The sequence below is a fragment of the Rhinoderma darwinii genome, unplaced genomic scaffold, assembly GCF_050947455.1.
Source record: "Rhinoderma darwinii isolate aRhiDar2 unplaced genomic scaffold, aRhiDar2.hap1 Scaffold_733, whole genome shotgun sequence".
Classification (NCBI taxonomy): domain Eukaryota; kingdom Metazoa; phylum Chordata; class Amphibia; order Anura; family Rhinodermatidae; genus Rhinoderma; species Rhinoderma darwinii.
In genome coordinates, this window is record NW_027464295.1 from 21538 (window position 1) to 41963 (window position 20426).

The window sequence follows — 20426 nt, forward strand, 5'->3', positions numbered from 1 at the left end:
TCCCCGCTTTCCCGCCCAGACTCCACTGCAGAAGCCGGGGCTGGGGGGTTTGCGGGTCCTGCACGTCGGACCAGAATCTCTTCTGGCCCGGAGTGCAGGGGAGACCCGTGCACATATACAAGTCTCACCTCTCTTCTTTCTTCCATCTGTCTCCTCAGCTTTTTCCATCTCCTCCGCTCTGTTGCTGTACTTCTCTCACCTTCCTCCGGGGGCAGCTCCGTGCCGAAGCTGAACCCCTCCAGCGATACTGGGGATTCCTGGTCACGTATCTGGGTCATCATACCGGGGGGGGGGGGGGTGCTCCCCCTCGGACACGGAGCTGCTCCCCGAATCTGGCAGCTGTGCTGCACCTGGCAAGATAGAACTCGCCAGAACTGACTGACCCGAATCCTCCTGCACAGGAACCGGTACTGACTTGCCAGGGTTTTCCTCGTCCGCAGTTCCTCTGCTTGCTGTCACCTTGCTTGCTGTCAGTTTTTTTTTTCTTTGTTTTCATTTTGGTTTAATCCTTCCATTTGCTGGAACCTGTCGTCGTTACGTAATTTCTCTGTGAAGGCTCCTCCCCTTTCCAGAATTACGTCTCTCCTGTCTTCCACCTCATTTACCTCCAGCAGCAGGGAGCGGACCTGTGCCGAGTATTTGGCCCGCCTGCTGCCGGAGGATTTTGCCGCTCTCTGCCGGGCCGCCGTCACTTCTCCTCGGAGCCGCTGCAGGGACTTCCCCAGGTCTTTATATTCCTCGAGGTGGGCCACCAGGCGGGAGCCAAAAGTAGTGGCCTCCTCTCCCGGCCTCAGTGACCCCCACTCCACGAGGTCCCTGCAGCCATGGTGTTCCGGTCCTGCTTCTCCTTGCTCCATTGCCTCTGCTCTCCTGGCGGCATGCTGCGATGCCCCAGCCGCCTGGGGGGGTGAGGCCACATTGATGCAGCCCCGCGATGTCCTCCTCTCCCCTGGGGCTGGCTCAGCTTTCCCAGCCGACTGGGATGTCCCTCCACCCCCCACCGGTCTGCTCCGGAGGGGGGAGGCCCGGGACTCCATCTCCAGATGGAGCCCCCCTCGGGGCACACTGCTAGCCCAGGCAGATGTACTATACCTGGGCAGATAACAGAGCAGAGTCCCTGGGAAGGTATGCAAAAAACACCACACCCAAAGTAAGCACCTCCTCTCTCCTCAGAGAGCAAGTCGCATCTGCCAAGAAAAAGGGTCAATTTTTGGAGGGCTTGTCAAAAGCCATTGCTTCTTCTTTTACCACCTTATAGGTATGAACCCTGGCAGGCATCAGCCGCCTAAAATGGTTAATTTGTGTACCTTTTTTAACAATGCATTAAGCATACAACATGCACCAGTGCAGTGGTTTCTGTTAGTTATCACCGTGTCCCATCCGTTTTCCTAGAGCCATACATGTTGGCGTAACTTTGACACCTTAAAGACAGCTCAAAAGTACTTGGATACACTCATGGGTGACCTAAGAGTGTTATACAGGGCTTCTAGGGCTTTAAAACAGTGTTATACACAATTTTTAGGGGCTTTCTTGTATTACAGGTTCGGTCCGAATCAAACTTTTTCATGAAATTCGGCGAACCTGCCGAACCGAACTTTTCATAAGAAACTGATGCAGCTGATACGACATTTTACAAGAGTAAAACCCAATGTTGGAGGGGCCGTGTTTTCCAAGCTGCTCTCATTGCTACAAATGTTACGAGATTTTCAAAACAAACTACCAATTTGCAGCACCAAGTTCCACATAAGTATGGACTTGCATTGTCTTGTATGTCACTTTGCCAGACTGCTGGTATAATCGAGCTGCTGGCAATACAATGACAGGAAACAGAAAGCACCTATTTCTACTTCGTACTAACACTGTGCGTTGTCTATACTGAGGACTCCCCTCATCCCACTAACGCATGAAGTTGCTGCAGAGTAACATATACTGAGACGCATTCGAAGAATCCAGTGAGACTGGAAGATATAATTTAAGATACTATGTAGTCGGGGGCGGGTTGTAGATCGTGAACATGAATCACTGGATTAGTTGTACTATTAATGTGTCCTGTACAGTATAGTTAGTGCACCAACGAGGACAGCGCCACCATCTGCACGAGGCAGTAGTGAATGTGTAGGTCATGAGTAACGCGGTTCTACACCCACCCACCCTACGGCTTCCTCTTCAATGTTTATCCCCGCGGTATATGAATTCATATGGGTAGATCTCTGTACAAGCAGAGCCACTTATCTGGCGCAGAACGTTTACATATCGGAGATCAGCGGTGAGAGCTCTGTTCTAAGGATCACGTGGGCGGCTCTTAAAAGAGCCTTTGTGGTTAAATGTGGGATAAGCGGCGCTCACTTGCTCTTGGCGCTTTTGCTGCTCTCGGTCTTCTTGGGCAGCAGAACGGCCTGGATGTTGGGCAGGACGCCTCCCTGAGCGATGGTCACACCACCCAGCAGCTTGTTGAGCTCCTCGTCATTGCGCACGGCCAGCTGCAGGTGACGGGGGATGATTCGGGTCTTCTTGTTGTCCCGGGCGGCATTTCCGGCCAGTTCCAGGATCTCAGCGGTCAGATATTCCAGCACAGCGGCCATGTAGACCGGAGCGCCGGCGCCGACCCTCTCAGCGTAGTTGCCCTTGCGGAGAAGTCTGTGCACACGACCGACAGGGAACTGAAGTCCTGCCCGGGATGAGCGGGTCTTGGCTTTAGCCCGCACTTTGCCTCCTTGCTTTCCTCTTCCAGACATGTCTATTATCTGATCAGATCTAACGGCTGCGCTCCCACCGTCACTTCTTATACCCGGATGGAGCAGAGAGCTTCTTCTCTGATTGGCCGCATCTAAAACTTGTATTCAACGCCAGACTCTGTAGCCAATGAGGAAGTAGAATATTTCTATAGACTCGCAGATAACACCACGCCCCCTCCTCTGTCTCTACCAATAGGAACATCTCCCGCCTGAACTCGAATGGAGCAGGAATAAAGCAGCGGCGGCTTCTTCTCATTAGGCGCCAAGTAATGTGCCCCGTCCCCGCAGGAAGGACCCAAAGGCTCTTCTAAGAGCCCCCCACCAAGTCTACAACAGAGCTGCCGCCTCCATCTTGTGCTTATTCGTGCGCATGTCTTTATTCCCGCTGGTCTCCCATGTCTGGAAGAGTCGTTCAGTCCGTGCAGCCGCTCCTTCGTGCTGCAGGATATGGGGGGACATTCCCGGGTGTGATAGCGCAGAGCTGCTGCTGCATTAGGGGCTTGTTATCTGCGGGCTGCACGGGCTGATTCTTCTCCATCCAACGATACCGTGAAACGCACAATTCCAACGTCCGCTACCAATCTCCAGTATAAAGGGGGTGACGTACAAACATGTAACACGTCTTTATTACATCCGTATTGTTCCCGAATTACCGGCATTATGTCCCTGTCCTCTCATGTGACCGGCATTATGTCCCTGTTCCCTCATATTACCGGCATTATGTCCCTGTCCTCTCATGTGACCGGCATGTCCTATGTAGGAGGGTACAGGGACACAATGCCGGTAACATGTCCCTGTTCCCTCATCTTCCAGACATTGTCCCTGTTCCTTCATATTACCGGCTTTATGTCCCTGTTCCCTCATCTTCCAGACATTATGTCCCTGTTCCTTCATATTACTGGCTTTATGTCCCTGTTCCCTCATATTACCGGCATTACGTCCCTGTTCCTTCATATTACAGGCATTATGTCCCTGTTCCTTCATATTAGCGGCATTATGTCCCTGCTCCCTCATCTTACAGGCATTATGTCCCTCTTCCTTCAAATTACCGGCATTTTGTCCCTGTTTTTTCTTATTACAGGCATTATGTCCCTGTTCCTACATATTACCGGCATTATGTCCCTGTTCCTTCATATTACCGGCATTATGTCCCTGTTCCTTCATATTACAGGCATTATGTCCCTGTTCCTTCATATAACAGGCATTTTGTCCCTGTTTCTTCTTATTACAGGCATTATGTCCCTGTTCCAACATATTACCGGCATTATGTCCCTGTTCCTTCATATTACAGGCATTATGTCCTTGTTCCTTCATATTACCGGCATTATGTCCCTGTTCATTCATATTACAGGCATTATGTCCCTGTTCCCTCATATTACCGGCATTATGTCCCTGTTCCTTTATATTACCGGCATTATGTCCTTGTTCCTTCCTATTACGGCCATTACGTCCCTGTTCCTTCATATTACCGGCATTTTTTCCCTGTTTCTTCTTATTACAGGCATTATGTCCCTGTTCCTTCATATTACCGGCATTATGTCCCTGTTCCTACATATTACCGGCCTTATGTCCCTGTTCCTTCATATTACAGGCATTATGTCCCTGTTCCTTCATATAACAGGCATTTTGTCCCTGTTTCTTCTTATTACAGGCATTATGTCCCTGTTCCAACATATTACCGGCATTATGTCCCTGTTCCTTCATATTACAGGCATTATGTCCTTGTTCCTTCTTATTACCGGCATTATGTCCCTGTTCATTCATATTACAGGCATTATGTCCCTGTTCCCTCATATTACCGGCATTATGTCCATGTTCCTTCATATTACCGGCATTATGTCCCTGTTCCTTCATATTACAGGCATTATGTCCTTGTTCCTTCCTATTACTGCCATTACGTCCCTGTTCCTTCATATTACCGGCATTTTTTCCCTGTTTCTTCTTATTACAGGCATTATGTCCCTGTTCCTTCATATTACCGGCATTATGTCCCTGTTCCTTCATATTACCGGCATTATGTCCCTGTTCCTTCATATTACCGGCATTATGTCCCTGCTACCTCATCTTACAGGCATTATGTCCCTGTTCCTTCTTATTACCGGAGTTATGTTCTTGTTTGTAGCCTCAAACTCTGGTTGACTGGTTATTGTAATACAGGCGGAGCAGACTCTGGTGTCTCGTCTGTGCCGGATGTTGTAATACAGGCGGAGCAGACTCTGGTGTCTCGTCTGTGCCGGGTGTTGTAATACAAGTGGAGCAGACTCTGGTGTCTCCTCTGTGCCGGGTATTGTAATAAAAGTGGAGCAGACTCTGGTGTCTCGTCTGTGCCGGGTGTTGTAATACAGGCGGAGCAGACTCTGGTGTCTCGTCTGTGCCGGGTGTTATAATACAAGTGGAGCAGACTCTGGTGTCTTCTCTGTGCCGGGTATTGTAATACAGGCGGAGCAGACTCTGGTGTCTCGTCTGTGCCGGGTGTTGTAATACAAGTGGAGCAGACTCTGGTGTCTCCTCTGTGCCGGGTGTTGTAATACAAGTGGAGCAGACTCTGGTGTCTCCTCTGTGCCGGGTGTTGTAATACAAGTGGAGCAGACTCTGGTGTCTTCTCTGTGCCGGGTATTGTAATACAGGCGGAGCAGACTCTGGTGTCTCGTCTGTGCCGGGTATTGTAATACAAGTGGAGCAGACTCTGGTGTCTCCTCTGTGCCGGGTATTATAATACAAGTGGAGCAGACTCTGGTGTCTCCTCTGTGCCAGGTATTGTAATACAAGTGGAGCAGACTCTGGTGTCACACGACCTATTTCCAGACGTAATTCAGGTGTATTACGCCTCGAATTAAGCCTGAAAAGACGTCTCCATTACGTCTGCAAACATCTGCCCGTTGCTTGCAATGAGTTTTACGATGTTCTGTTCAGACAAGCTGTAATTTTACACGTCGCTGTCAAAAAACGGCACGTAAAAATACGCCCGCGTCAAACATGTGCAGGACACTTCTTGGGACGTTTTTGGAGTCATTATTCATTGACTCCAATGAAGAACAGCTCCAATTACATCTGTAAAGGACGCCGCGAAAAACGCAAGTACTTGCAATTACGTCTGAAATTCAGGAGCTGTTTTCGCCTGAAAACAGCTCCGTAATTTCAGACGTATTTTGCGTGTGAACATATCCTTATTGTTACACATGATTAGCAGACTGTGGTGTCTCGTCTGTGCTGGTTTGTTGTAGAAGAGTAGCAGCAGACTCTTTGGCGTAACTACAGCAGCTGCTACCTACGGGGCCCGCGGCTTGTGGGGGCCAGTGCCGCCAGCTGACACGCTCCCCCCATATGCTCGGTGGCGCCGCTAGCAGCCGTTATGGCTAGTACAGCGGTAGTGCTGCTACTATGGGGCCCACGCCTCCGAGCCTCTAACAAGAATAGGCAGGGCGACACAGGCCCTCTCATGCCCGTAGGCGTCGCTACCACCAGAGGGGGCCCCGGTGCTAGCGACAGCCAAACACATGCATTAGCACTGAATGGCCGGGCATGTTTTGTGCCTGACCATTCAGCTGATTGGCTAGCGGTGCTTTGACGTCATCGCACCGCTTACGTGCTTGAAAGGTGCTGATTGACGGGGCAAGTCATTCTGCCACGCCAATCAGCGTCATTGAACGACACGTTGTTCAGCTCCTGCAGACCCGCTCAGAAGAGAGCATGTCTGCATTGTCAGCGGACAGGGTGGGAACGGGGTCATGTGAGCATGTAAAGTTTTTTTCTCATAAAACTGTGAGTGGCATTATCTATAGTGGGGGCTCTATCTACAGGGGGGTCGTCTATATGTGGGCCACTATATAAAGGGGGTCTATTTGTGGGGATGTGGGCACAATCTACAGGGGTGGTCTATATGTGGGGATGTGGTGCACTATATACAGGGGAGGGTCTATATGTGGGGATGTGGGCCACTATATACAGTGAAGGAAATAAGTATTTGATCCCTTGCTGATTTTGTAAGTTTGCCCACTGTCAAAGACATGAACAGTCTAGAATTTTTAGGCTAGGTTAATTTTACCAGTGAGAGATAGATTATATTAAAAAAAAAAACAGAAAATCACATTGTCAAAATTATATATATTTATTTGCATTGTGCACAGAGAAATAAGTATTTGATCCCTTTGGCATACAAGACTTAATACTTGGTGGCAAAACCCTTGTTGGCAAGCACAGCAGTCAGATGTTTTTTGTAGTTGATGATGAGGTTTGCACACATGTTAGATGGAATTTTGGCCCACTCCCCTTTGCAGATCATCTGTAAATCATTAAGATTTCGAAGCTGTCGCTTGGCAACTCGGATCTTCAGCTCCCTCCATAAGTTTTCGATGGGATTAAGGTCTGGAGACTGGCTAGGCCGCTCCATGACCTTAATGTGCTTCTTTTTGAGCCACTCCTTTGTTGCCTTGGCTGTATGTTTCGGGTCAATGTCGTGCTGGAAGACCCAGCCACGAGCCATTTTTAATGTCCTGGTGGAGTGAAGGAGGTTGTCACTCAGGATTTGACGGTACATGGCTCCATCCATTCTCCCATTGATGCGGTGAAGAGCTCAATTTTAGTCTCATCTGACCACAGCACCTTCTCCCAATCACTCTCAGAATCATCCAGATGTTCATTTGCAAACTTCAGACGGGCCTGTACATGTGCCTTCTTGAGCAGGGTGACCTTGCGGGCACTGCAGGATTTGAATCCATTACGGCGTAATGTGTTACCAATGGTTTTCTTGGTGACTGTGGTCCCAGCTGCCTTGAGATCATTAACAAGTTTCCCCGTGTAGTTTTCGGCTGAGCTCTCACCTTCCTCAGGATCAAGGATACCCCACGAGGTGAGATTTTGCATGGAGCCCCAGATCGATGTCGATTGACAGTCATTTTGTATGTCTTCCATTTTCTTACTATTGCACCAACAGTTGTCTCCTTCTCACCCAGCGTCTTACTTATGGTTTTGTAGCCCATTCCAGCCTTGTGCAGGTCTATGATCTTGTCCCTGACATCCTTAGAAAGCTCTTTGGTCTTGCCCATGTTGTAGAGGTTAGAGTCAGACTGATTAATTGAGTCTGTGGACAGGAGTCTTTTATACAGGTGACCATGTAAGAGCTGTCTATAATGCAGGCACCAAGTTGATTTGGAGCGTGTAACTGGTCTGGAGGAGGCTGAACTCTTAATGGTTGGTAGGGGATCAAATACTTATTTCTCTGTGCACAATGCAAATAAATATATATAATTTTGACTATGTGATTTTCTGGTTTTTTTTTTTATATATAATCTATCTCTCACTGGTAAAATTAACCTAGCCTAAAAATTCTAGACTGTTCATGACTTTGACAGTGGGCAAACTTACAAAATCAGCAAGGGATCAAATACTTATTTCCTTCACTGTACAGGGGGGTCTATATGTGGGGATGTGGGCCACTATATACAGGGGGGTCTATATGTGGAGATGTGGGCCACTATATACAGTATATACAGCGGGGTCTATATTTGGGCTACTGTCTACTGAGCTTTGTTCTAGTGCTGTATATATGTACTGAGCTTGGTTCTATTGCTGTATATATATGTATTGAGCTTGGTACTGGTGCTGTATATATGTACTGAGCTTGGTACTGGTGCTGTATATATGTACTGAGCTTGGTACTGGTGCTGTATATATGTACTGAGCTTTGTACTGGTGCTGTATATATGTACTGAGCTTGGTACTGGTGCTGTATATATGTACTGAGCTTTGTTCTAGTGCTGTATATATGTACTGAGCTTGCTTCTATTGCTGTATATATATGTATTGAGCTTGGTACTGGTGCTGTATATATGTACTGAGCTTGGTTCTATTGCTGTATATATGTCAGAGCTTGGTTCTGGAGCTGTAATTATATAGGATATATTTATAACAAAATTGCAGGGCAGATGGAATTTTTCTCAATTCATTGTATATTTCATGGGAACCTGTCTGGTAGTTTTAACCCCTTGAACCGTCACCATGCGGTAATACATGATCTGACAGTATTCCGCTGTATGTTTTTTTCAGATGCAGCAAAATCCTTAAAATCCACTTTTAAAACGACGCACACTATATGCTAATTACTCATTAGAGGGTCATGGGGCGGTGCCGATATCCTCACGAGTCACATAGTCCTGCCTCCAAACCCACCTTTCCATGTTTGAGTGACATCTCCCTGGCTGATACAACTTTCTCGGATGTGCCATTGCCTTGTGGCACTATACACAAGGGGGAGAGCTGTGTGGCACTATACACAAGGGGGAGAGATGTGTGGCACTATACAAAAGGGGGAGAGCTGTGTGGCACTATACACAAAGGGGGCTGTGTGGCACTATACACAAGGGGGAGAGCTGTGTGGTACTATACACAAAGGGGGGCTGTGTGGCACTATACACAAAGGGGGCTGTGTGGCACTATACACAAGGGGGAGAGCTGTGTTGCACTATACACAAAGGGGGGCTGTGTGGCACTATACACATGGGGGAACTGTATGCCACTATTTACAAGGGGGAGGGCTGTGGCACAATCTACAGGTGTCTGTGTGTGGCACTATCTAGCAGAGAAGTAGTTGAGATCCAGCGCAGAAATGGAGAGTTATTCAGAGATATGTTAAAATGGAATCTAGTTCCAATTTTATTGGATAAATATACATAAAAACAGGGAGTCTTATTCCCACAGCGGGTAAGGTGGATGTAGATGGAAGAAAATAGATGCGTAGCCTACGCGTTTCAGACGATAGCCTCGTCCTTAGTCATGGCTGAGAATGAGGCTATCGTCTGAAACGCGTAGGCTACGCATCTATTTTCTTCCATCTACATCCACCTTACCCGCTGTGGGAATAAGACTCCCTGTTTTTATGTATATTTATCCAATAAAATTGGAACTAGATTCCATTTTAACATATCTCTGAATAACTCTCCATTTCTGCGCTGGATCTCAACTACTTCTCTGCTACAATTTCACCAACGTGTGCCGACACGAGGATCCGTGCGCAACAGGCATTTGAAATTCTTCTGCCTTAAGGTGAGCTGGAGGTCCCCTCCTATTTACTTTCTATATGTGGCACTATCTACTTAGGGGAAGCTGTGCTGCACTTTCTACTAAGGGGGGCTGTGTGGCACTATATACAAGGGAGGGGGCTGTGTGGCACTCTATACAGTGGGGGGTTTATGGCATTCTACAAGGGGGAGGTGGGGGTGCTATCTACAAATAGGGTGACACTGTCTACAGGGGGGCTGTATGGCACATTCTACAGGGGGCACTATTTATAAGGGGGGGCTGCTTGTGGCACCCGAGGGGAGGGCGGCCAAGAGTTTGCTATGGGGCCCAGTCTTTCCTAGTTACGCCCCTGAGCAGACTTTAGTGTCTCGTCTAGCTATATAATGCAAGTGGAACAGCCTCTATAGATGATGCGCTGCAGGAAAAAACATACAAAATATAATGTCGAGTGCCACGGTGTGGTCACCGCGGGGAACTGTTTACTTTCATGGATGAAGTAATAGCGCCATTATGTGGTCATCGCTGGTATTACTGACTATATTTTACGACCTTATTACTTATGGAAGGCTGCATTGGCTATACGGCGCAGCAGCGCCATCGTGGGGTCAATTCTGGGAAATGCTCACTAAATTCAATGTAATTCAGACAGCCTTAGGGTATGTTCACACGGCCTATTTACGGACGTAATTCGGGCGTTTTTGCCCCGAAATACGTCCGAAAATAGCGCCTCAATAGCGCTGAAAAACATCTGCCCATTGAAAGCAATGGGCAGACGTTTGTCTGTTCACACGAGGCGTATTTTACGCGCCGCTGTCAAAAGACGGAGCGTAAATAGACGCCCGCGTCAAAGAAGTGACCTGTCACTTCTTTGGCCGTAATTTGAGCCGTTATTCATTGACTCCAATGAATAGCAGCGCCAATTACGCCCGTAATTGACGCGGCGTTCAAGCGCCTGCACATGCCGTTACGGCTGATATTACGGGGATGTTTTCAGGCTGAAACATCCCCGTAATTTCAGCCGTAACGGACGCCCTCGTGTGAACATACCCTTAGTGATACGCTAAGCAGCGCCATCGTGTGGTCAATGCTGAGAAATCTCACTAAATTGAATGTAATGCAGGCAGACTAGTAATACACTGTGCAGCAGCGCCATCTTGTGGTCGATGCTGGCAAATGCGCACTATATTCAATGTAATTCAGGCTGACTTAGGGATACGCTGAGCAGCAGCGCCATCGTGTGGCCCACGCTGAGAAATGTTCACTAAATTCAATATAATGCAGGTAGCCCAGTGATACGCTGAGCAGGAGCGCCATCGTGTGGTCAATGCTGTGAAATGCTCACTAAATTCAATGTAATGCAGGCAGCCTAGTGATACAAGGAGCAGCAGCGCGCCATCGTGTGGTCACCGCAGGGAACTTTTTACTTTCAAATTATTCCGATATTGTATATTTTAATGAATAATATAGCAATACTGCAGGGAATTTATAGACCTAGTTTTATATGATGCAGACAGCACAAAAGATGTGCAGTAGCAACAGCGGCCTCGTGTGGTCAAAGATGGCAACTGTCTTGGTAGGCCATCTGAGTACCCGGAGAAAAATGTCTGGCACACACAAACAGGAAGTGACGTTTATGACTTCTGGGTGAAGCGAGGCAATCATTCAGGTATTTACAGTCAGAATCTTTCCTGTCCGTTTATTAGGTGTCAGTGTGTGATGCATGATGCGCGTAGTATAAACATATTCAGCTTCTTTGTATGTGAGATTTTTACTAAAATGCTAATCAGGCGGATGATGAACGCAATCTGTACTATGGCCACCAGGTGGCGATATGACATAACATTATTATATTATTACCATTTACATGTACCAGAATCAAACCTCACACTTTTTGGAGATATAAAACAGATATTTGATCTTTTTTCAGAGCCCCTGTGACACCCCCCTCTCCTATGTAACCGTGGTAACACCAGTGTAGCCACAATGGTATGTTCACATGAAATTCAGATGTAATTCAGGCGTTTTAGGCTATGTTCACACAGAGGTTTTTTTTCCCGGAAACCGCGCCAAAAAACTTGTCAAAAATGGCTCGAAAATGCCTCCCATTGATTTCAATGGGAGGCGGAGGCGTCTTTTTCCCGCCAGCGGTAAAACCGCCTCGTGGGAAAAAGAAGCAACATGCCCTATTTTTGTGCGTTTACGCCTCTGACCTCCCATTGACTTCAATGGGAGGCAGAGAAAGCGTATTTTGCGGCGTTATATGCCCGCGGCGCTCAATGGCTGCGGGCGAAAAATGCTGCGAAAATCGGCGTGCAGGGAGAGGTAAATCTGCCTCAAACTTCCAAACGGAATTTTGAGACAGAAATTCCGCCTGCAAAAAACTCTGTGTGAACCCAGCCTTACGCCTCGATTTACGCCTGAAAAACCGTCTCCATTACGCCTACAAACATCTGCCCGTGGCTTGCAATGGGTTTTACGATGTTCTGTTCAGACAAGGTGCAATTTTACACGTCGCTGTCAAAATACGGCGCTTAAAATGACGGCTCGTCAAAAGAAGTGCAGGTCACTTCTTGGGACGTTTTTGGAGCCGTTTTTCATTGACTCTATTGAAAACAGCTCCAAGAACGGCCACAAAAACGTTGCAAAAACGCGAGTGGCTCAAAAAACGTCTGAAAGTCAAGAGCTATCTTTCCTTGAAAACTGCTCCTGATTTTCAGACGTTTTTTAAGCTTTTTTCGCTAGAGTCAATGAAAAACGGCTCCAAAAACGTCCCAAGAAGTGACATGCACTTCTTTTTCGCGACCGTTATTTTACGCGTAAAAAAACGCTCTGTCGGAACAGAACGCCGTTTTGAAATCAATGTTTCTACTTCCGATCTTCCGGACGCTTTTCGGACGTTTACAGCCGGAAAAACGGCCAAAAATAGACCGTAAGAACATACCCTAAGGGTATGTTCACACGACAGCGCAAAATACGTATGAAATTACGGTGCTGTTTTCAGAAGAAAACAGCTTCTGAATTTCAGACGTTTTTGCATGAACTCGCATTTTTCGCGGCGTCTTTTACGGACGTAATTGGAGCTGTTCTTCATTGGAGGAAAAACGGCTCCAAATACATTCGGAGAAGTGTCCTGCACTTCTTTGACGCGGGCATAATTTTACGTGCCGTCTTTTGACAGCGACGCGTAAAATTACACCTCGTGGGAACAGAACATCGTATAACCCATTGCAGGCAATGGGCAGATGTTTGCCGACGTATTGGAGCCGTCTTTTCAGCCGTAATTCGAGGCGTACAACGCCTCCATTACGTCTGAAAATAGGTTGTGTGCACATACCCTTACGGTGAGGGTCACAGTGCCCACATGACAGCAACAGTCAAGGGCCCCCAGAACAGTGACAGCCATAGTGCTCCCATAACATTGACTGTTGCTGTTATGTGGGCACTGTGAGGCTGGATTCACATGAGCACATTACGTCCGTAATGGACGGAACGTAATTCGGGCGCTAATCCCGGACCGAACACACTGCAGGGAGCCGGGCTCCTAGCATCATAATTATGTACGATGCTAGGAGTTCCTGCCTCTCCGTGGAACTACTGTCCCGTACTGAAAACATGATCACAGTACGGGACAGTTGTCCCGCAGCGAGGCAGGGACTCCTAGCGTCGTACATAACTATGATGCTAGGAGCCCGGCTCCCTGCAGTGTGTTCGGTCCGGGATTAGCGCCCGAATTACGTTCCGTCCATTACGGACGTAATGTGCTCGAGTGAATCCAGCCTGACTGTTACTGTTATGGGAGCACTATGGCTGTCACTGTTCTGGGGAGAGTTGGTTGTCCCTCTTATGGAGGACTTTGACAGTTACAGTGCCCACATAACAGCAACAGTCAAAGTCCTCCATAACAGGGACAACCAACTCTCCCCCAGGAAAGTGACAGCCATAGTGCTCCCCTAACAGTGACAGTCACAGTGCCCACATAACAGCAACAGTCAAAGTCCCCCATAACAGTTGATTAACAGCTGATGGCCACTGTTACATTGTTTGAATATATCAATTGCATCATCATCAGTTTTTTTGTCTCAAGTGATTACAACTGATGCAAAAACCGATTCAAAAATGTATCAGTTGCATCAGAATTTTTCACAATTTTTACTACAAAACCATCAGTTGTCATCCGTTTTTAACATCAGTTTTTACCACAATGGTCCACCAAAAAGGTTGTCTGGGGTCTGAAAATGCCACACCCCCTCTGTATATAATGCCACACCCCCCTGTAGATAACGCCACACAGCGCCCACTGTAGATTGTGCCACACAGCGCCCCCCTGTAGATAGCACCGGATACATATAGCGCTAACCCCCTTCTCCTGTAGATAGTGCCACTCAAGCTCCCTCTAGCATATATGGACAGTGGCGTCAGGGGTTACTCCCTAAACGGAATCCCCGGCCGCAGCATTACCAATGCTGTGGCCGGAGATTGCCTCAAGAAGGACCCCCTGACGCCACTGTCTATATATGGACAGTGACGTCAGTGTCTACTCCTTGAGTGGAATCCCCTTGCCGACTCTGACGTCAGGGATCTCCTCCTGGAGCGGAATCCCTGGCCAATGTCCAAATGTGGACATTAACCTCAGGGGTTTCCTCTTGGAGCCAAGATCATCGGCAATGGGGATTCCGGACAATCAGTAGCCACTGACGTCACTGTCCATATATGGACAGTGACGTCAAGGGCTTCCCCGTAGGTAGCGCTGTGGCCAGAGAGTCCTCAGCAAGCGGAGGAGCTCCCTCTGCTTCTCCGCTCTGAACTAATTCTGAAGCAGGGAGCTGATGGTTCTTCAGAATTGGGTTCAACTCTATCTGCGTCCTGAGGATGCAGATACAGTTGACAGCGGGACATACCCCCGGCCGCCTTTCCGCCAGGTGCTGCTGGTAGGTGGATGCGGCAGCACCTGGTGTTCATCAGGCCACTGTTAAAATAGATAGGATACGGCGCCGGACATCCTGGGAGCCAGACCAAAAAACACTGCAGGTAACGTTTTTGGATCCTGGTTCCTGCACTGGTCTATCACTGTACGGAGCCACAACTGATGTTCCCTGTGCCAGGACAGATCCCATAGAAAGCTATGGGATCCGTTCTAGCATCAGTTTCACTCCGGCTGTTCTGCAACACGCCGGAGGGAAACTGACAGGAGCAACGGTCATATGTGAACGGCCCCTAATCTGGCATTGATAAAAAATATTTGGTGAAAGTTTTTGGTGGATTGTCAGGATTTTCTCGGCACAGCGTCAGTTCTGAGCATGTTGAAGGTATCAGTGTCTGGAGAGGAGCTGGGTCAGGTGAGATGTGGACACTTCAGTTCAGGCATTATAATGACCGACAACATTATAACCTCTGACAAGGACATTACCTGACTGGACCATAAAGTTGACTTGTTTACAGAACGTTGAGTTGGCTCCATTTTTGGTCAGAGATCTTCAAGTGTAATACTGGAAGGTTCCCACGGCTAAAGAGAGTTCAGTGCTCCAGAATTAAAGGGGTTGTCTGGGCAGGGGGCGGTTTTTCATACTGATGACCTTTCTATAGGATAGGTCATCGGTATATCATTGATGGGGGTCCGTTCCGGAAGCAGATGGCTCACAGTATAGCGGCCGTGAATGTGACTAGAGCTGCAGTTCTGCAGCACGGCCGCTATACAGTGTATGAAGCACTGCATGCCCAGCATAACATCCGGCGCCCGGAGGCAGCCCGAACAGCTGATCGGTGTGGGGTCCGGGTGTCATATTTCACCACTTATTACATTACCGGGTACATATCACAATGTAATGACCATTACTCACCGTCTGCTGGAAGTTGACATGGCCATAACCAAGAGACCATCTTTTGATCATGTTCCTGCAGACACGTATAGACAGCTCAGGCCCATCTGGACTAAACTTCTGATAGATAGGCGGAAGCCGAAACGCGTTGGGGCCGGTCGCCATTCTCTGAGTCTCAGCCACATGGGTTAGTACTCTGTTATTCATCGCTCGCTGTTCTTGTTGCTCTATATATATTAATCACACTTAGTATTTACTAATGTATGAGCTCTATTTCGGATACAATATTCCTCATTGGTCTTGTTACAACTTTAATTCCAATGTATGGTACTAACATCCTTCCTATCCATTCCTAAACAGTAGAACACCTCATTTCGTAGCCAGTATATCTTACCATATTCACACCATGCTATATGCATTTTCGTCTTGAGGTGTAATCCAATAAGTTCATAACAATATGACTTCTTTTGGTGAATAATTGACTCTTGTTTGGCGGCCATGCTTTTATTTGTGATTCATTTTTAGAAACTTATATTTACTACCTGTATAATTTTGTTGTGCAATAAAAAGATTATATATTTATACATTTTGACTTAAAGACTCCATGATCCTTTCTTTGTTTGGTTAAAGATGTCCCTACATGTCTGGAGGATGGACCAGTACCATCACGGAGCCTTCACTGATACCTAAGAGAAACAACGAGCAGAAGATCCTAGAACTCACCAACAAGATCATTCATCTGCTGACTGGAGAGGTGAGGACTACCAGAATGCTGGGACATTATATAGTAACGCTATGAAGGTGTCGGGATGATGACTGTCTCATTGTGTGTCAGGTTCCTATAAGATGTCAGGATGTCACCGTCTATTTCTCCATGGAGGAGTGGGAGTATATAGAAGAACACAAGGATCTGTACAGGGACGCCATGATGGAGGACCACCAGCCCCTCACATCACCGGGTAAGAGGGATCTGTACAGGGACGCCATGATGGAGGACCACCAGCCCCTCACATCACCGGGTAAGAGAGATCTGTACAAGGACGTCATGATGGAGGACCACCGGAACCGTGCACCACCGGGTAAGAGGGATCTGTACAGGGACGTCATGATGGAGGACCACCAGCCCCTCACATCACCGGGTAAGAGGGATCTGTGCAGGGACGTCATGATGGAGGACCACCAGACCCCATCACCGGGTAAGAGGAGAGCATTTTTGACAGTCCACAAGATACACCCATCACCTGATAACTACATATAAACAATGTCTTCCACTGTATGTGTCTCCTACAGGTATATCCAGTAAGAGAAATCCATCAGAGAGATGTCCCAGTTCTGTGTTTTCCCGTGATTGTCCACAGGAATATCACAACGTCCCAGAGGGTCATCACGTAGGTGGAACCAAAGTCTCGTCAAATCCCATAAAGGTGAATGTGCACTTCATGCTTTGCCAATATTACCTAATAATTTGTTACATTTCAGCTCATTAACTGAGGAAATCATTTGTAATATTTTATGTGAGTGTTTAGGGAAATATTCATATTAAAGTTGAGAATGTAGACGGAGGATACAAGGCGTATGTGTGGGAGGATCAAAAGTGCAATAAGGAAGAAACTTCTAACAATATCTACCCAGGTGAGCGACAACCACAAACTGTTCAGTGACTAAAACAATCCCTTTTTATGAACTCTCCTTGGCTACATGCAGACGACCGTTCTTCTCGTCAGTGTGCTATCCGTATTGTAACGGACGGCAGACTGACCCCTTCATTTCTATGGCTCCGTGCACACTGCCATGTTCTTCACAGATCCTTGAGTGGGACCGGGCCACAAAACTCAGAGCAGGTCCTGTTCCTGTCAGTATTTGTGGCTCGGTCTCGCCCATTCAAGTCAAACCTATGGAACAAACGGGACGCATGCGGAGGACACACTGTCGTACCGCAAAAAAACGGACAATGGATCCATTGTTTGCAGGACGCAAATACAAACAATCATGAGCAGGTAGCCTTGGTATGTGTGAAGTGTCCAGTAGGGGCTACGGGGAGCCAACATCATCTTTTGGACTCCTGCCATCCTTGGAAATGCTGTGACATCTATCATCATTGTCATAACTTTCTACTCTGACACTTTGATAAGAGATCTTTACATTTAACATCTTCACATTTGCTCCCACAGATGGAGAGGACAGCAAAAATATTTTGGAAGGATGTCTCTTTTTATCTCCAGTCTGTATACTGGACAACGGCAACATCACTCAAGGTTCTCCAGGAGAAAACGTCACTTCTCCAAGGGTTGTTAGTGCAGGTTTATCATCCGATTCTTCTGACCACCAGGAATGTTCTTCTATTAGATTGAGCGTCAATTCACCTAGTACAGATTGTAAGGACAATAATATGTGTTCATGTTCTGAGTGTGGGAAATGTTTTCCACTAAAATCCTATCTGAATAAACATAAGAAAACTCACACCGAGGATAAGCCGTTCCAATGTGGACAATGCGGAAAATGCTTTCGAAGTGGATCAAAACTTAGAAGACACCAGAGGGTTCACACAGGGGAGAAACCATATCCATGTGCTGATTGCGGGAAGCTCTTTGCTCATAAACTAAGTCTCGTCAGCCATGGGAAAACCCACACAGGTGAGAAGCCATTCTCTTGCACCAAATGTGGGAAATGTTTTTCATTGAAGACGTATCTGACCATCCATCAAAGGACGCCGCACACTGGAGAGAAGCCGTTTTTCTGCTCTGATAGTGGAAAATGTTTTGCACAGAAAACAAGTCTTAATATACATCAAAAATCCCACAAAAGTGAGACAAAAATGACATGTTCAATTGTGGGAGAACATTGATGTAAAGAATGATTATGTTCTCTAAACGGGAAATTGACAAATCACCGTCCTTAGATAGAAACAGATTTTATAAATAAAGACCCGGCACCGATCAGCGGCTCCGGCTGATTCCGAGCACCGGATGTCCATGCCTATCCTGAGGACCTATCCTGTGGACCATAGGTCCTCCGTATTAAAAACCGCCCCGTGCCCGGACAACCCCTTTAAGGACCAAGCATTGTTTTTGCTTCTTCCATCGTTGCATTGCAAGAGCCATAACATTTTTATTTTTCCGTCGACGTAGCTGTATGGACGTCATTCTGTGTTAAGGGGTTATAGAAAACTTGTAATCACGTGTTCAGATTTTTTGGGGCGAGAAATATTCTTTTTCTGTTCACTAAAAATAGACATACGAAATACACAAACTCTTCCCTTGTCAGTCTGGGTATTAATACCTACGATATCTACTTGTGCCTACTTTGATTAGTGCAAAGTGGAGGGCACTCCGTCACTAAGTAGATGCACCCACACAACCGCCCATGAGAGTTTAGAAGGCAAAGCCCCTTCTCTTAGGATTTCCATTCATTACAATGGAGGTGTCACGAAGGGTCTGTGGACCTACTGGGCTGTACCGCCTTGGCGGTAAGGCAGCTGGCCAACAGGGAGCAGGTGAGGGTCTATAGTTCTATAGGTACTTGTGGCATCTCAGACAGCAGCAGGGCAGGCTCGGCTGGGACTTGGGTAGCAGGCGAACGTCAGGCGAGGTGAAGCAGGTCAGGCGTGGATGCAGCACGGCACGACTTTGGCACAGCTCAGTGCTACACCAGGAAGGTATGGATTGCTAGGAACACGAACTGGAAACGGGTATAGGGACAGGGACTGGAACAGGAAACACACTAGGAGGCCATCACATAAACAAACTAGGGAACACAACAACGCTCAGGCATAGAACTAGGGGGCTGGACCCCTCTTATAGTCCAGGGTACTCACGGGTCAAAGTTCGTCCTTGAGGTTCGGTGCGCGCGCTGCCCCTTTAAGAGTGGGCACGAGCATGCGCGCGCACCCTACGGGACGGCAGAGGTGAGTGGATGCAAGAGCTGGCGTCTCCTGAGGAGGAGGCTGGGGCCAGCGCTTGCCGACTCGTGGCTGCGGCTGTCAGGGGGAGGTTGGCACTGACAGCCCGCAGCCACGGACATTACAGGAGGCGGCTGTCCGGCAGAAACCAGATATTATTTGATGTATGTTTCAAAAATATTCGTCACAAGCTGTAACTAAGGACTGGATCTCCTAAGACGACTGTCTGACCTCTATGGATAATTCTTAGCTTTGTCGGGTATATAAGTGAAAACTCAACGTTTTTGTTATCTTTTTACCTCCAAAAAGACCCTCTCAGCTTTTGATCTCTTTTACAGTCTGAGAATAACATTATTTGTTTTACTTTATTACGTGAATTTCCCCTTTACACCACAACTTTTTAAGGATCACATCTCGGTCTATTGAGTATAGACATTTAGTAGAATAAATACTGCAGATTTTTTGCAACGTATTTCATTGCGTAAAATCTGCAGCCTAAGGCCTCATGCACACGAACATATTTTTTTTCCTCCCGTAAATACTGGCGTAAATACGGGTCCTTTGTTACACGTATTTGACTCATATTCCACCAGTATTTACGGACCCGTGCCCGTAAATACATCCAGTTCGTCCTCCCTGGATGACGCGGCAGTCCATGTGACCGCTGCAGCCTGTGATTGGCCTGTGATTGGCTGCAGCAGTCACATGGGATGAAACGTCATCCCGGGAGGCCGGACTGGAGCAAGCAGCAGGGGGTTCTGGGTAAGTTAACTTTTAATACTATTAACTCCTGTAATGTACTGTCCCGGGTGCTGAAAGAGTTACTGCCGATCAGTTAACTCTTTCAGCACCCTGGACAGTGACTATCCCCTGATGTCGCCTAGCAACGCTCCCGTGATTGCACACACGTAGCCACCCGTAATTAAGGGAGCCCCATAGACTTCTATGGGCTGCCCGTGC

The 20426-nt window shown here is 47.4% G+C and overlaps 3 protein-coding genes across 4 annotated transcripts; 2 read left to right on the forward strand and 1 right to left on the reverse strand.

Annotated features, from left to right (window-relative positions):
- Window positions 1-2342: 2342 nt before the first annotated feature.
- LOC142729717 (histone H2A type 1-like) lies at window positions 2343-2735 on the reverse strand. The gene has a single exon (XM_075849301.1). It carries the CDS (start codon window positions 2733-2735, stop codon window positions 2343-2345), a length of 393 nt encoding a protein of 130 aa, XP_075705416.1.
- An 8617-nt stretch (window positions 2736-11352) lies between these two features.
- LOC142729722 (uncharacterized) lies at window positions 11353-17704 on the forward strand. 2 transcript variants are annotated; one of them, XM_075849306.1, is made up of 5 exons: window positions 11353-11418; window positions 15651-15755; window positions 16199-16322; window positions 16404-16764; window positions 16859-17704. In XM_075849306.1, the coding sequence occupies exons 3-5, from the start codon at window positions 16209-16211 to the stop codon at window positions 17053-17055; spliced, it is 672 nt and encodes a 223-aa protein (XP_075705421.1). In that variant the 5' UTR covers window positions 11353-11418; window positions 15651-15755; window positions 16199-16208; the 3' UTR covers window positions 17056-17704. The 2 variants fall into 2 exon arrangements, with proteins under 2 accessions (XP_075705421.1, XP_075705422.1); XM_075849307.1 differs by lacking the exon at window positions 15651-15755 and having other exon boundaries at window positions 11378-11418.
- On the forward strand, window positions 17144-18463 carry LOC142729716 (uncharacterized). The gene is made up of 2 exons (XM_075849300.1): window positions 17144-17200; window positions 17703-18463. The coding sequence occupies exons 1-2, from the start codon at window positions 17144-17146 to the stop codon at window positions 18411-18413; spliced, it is 768 nt and encodes a 255-aa protein (XP_075705415.1). The 3' UTR covers window positions 18414-18463.
- Window positions 18464-20426: the final 1963 nt, after the last annotated feature.

What these genes read in the sequence shown, in the direction of transcription:
- LOC142729717 (XM_075849301.1), bottom strand. Translation starts at nt 2,735, where the DNA reads ATGTCTGGAAGAGGAAAGCAAGGAGGCAAAGTGCGGGCTAAAGCCAAG.
- LOC142729722 (XM_075849306.1), top strand. Translation starts at nt 16,209, where the DNA reads ATGTCTGGAGGATGGACCAGTACCATCACGGAGCCTTCACTGATACCT. An exon ending in TTCATCTGCTGACTGGAGAG is followed by an intron (nt 16,323 to 16,403) that starts GTGAGGACTACC and finishes ATTGTGTGTCAG; the next exon opens with GTTCCTATAAGATGTCAGGA. An exon ending in CCACCAGACCCCATCACCGG is followed by an intron (nt 16,765 to 16,858) that starts GTAAGAGGAGAG and finishes TGTCTCCTACAG; the next exon opens with GTATATCCAGTAAGAGAAAT.
- LOC142729716 (XM_075849300.1), top strand. Translation starts at nt 17,144, where the DNA reads ATGTGTGGGAGGATCAAAAGTGCAATAAGGAAGAAACTTCTAACAATA. An exon ending in TTCTAACAATATCTACCCAG is followed by an intron (nt 17,201 to 17,702) that starts GTGAGCGACAAC and finishes CTTTGATAAGAG; the next exon opens with ATCTTTACATTTAACATCTT.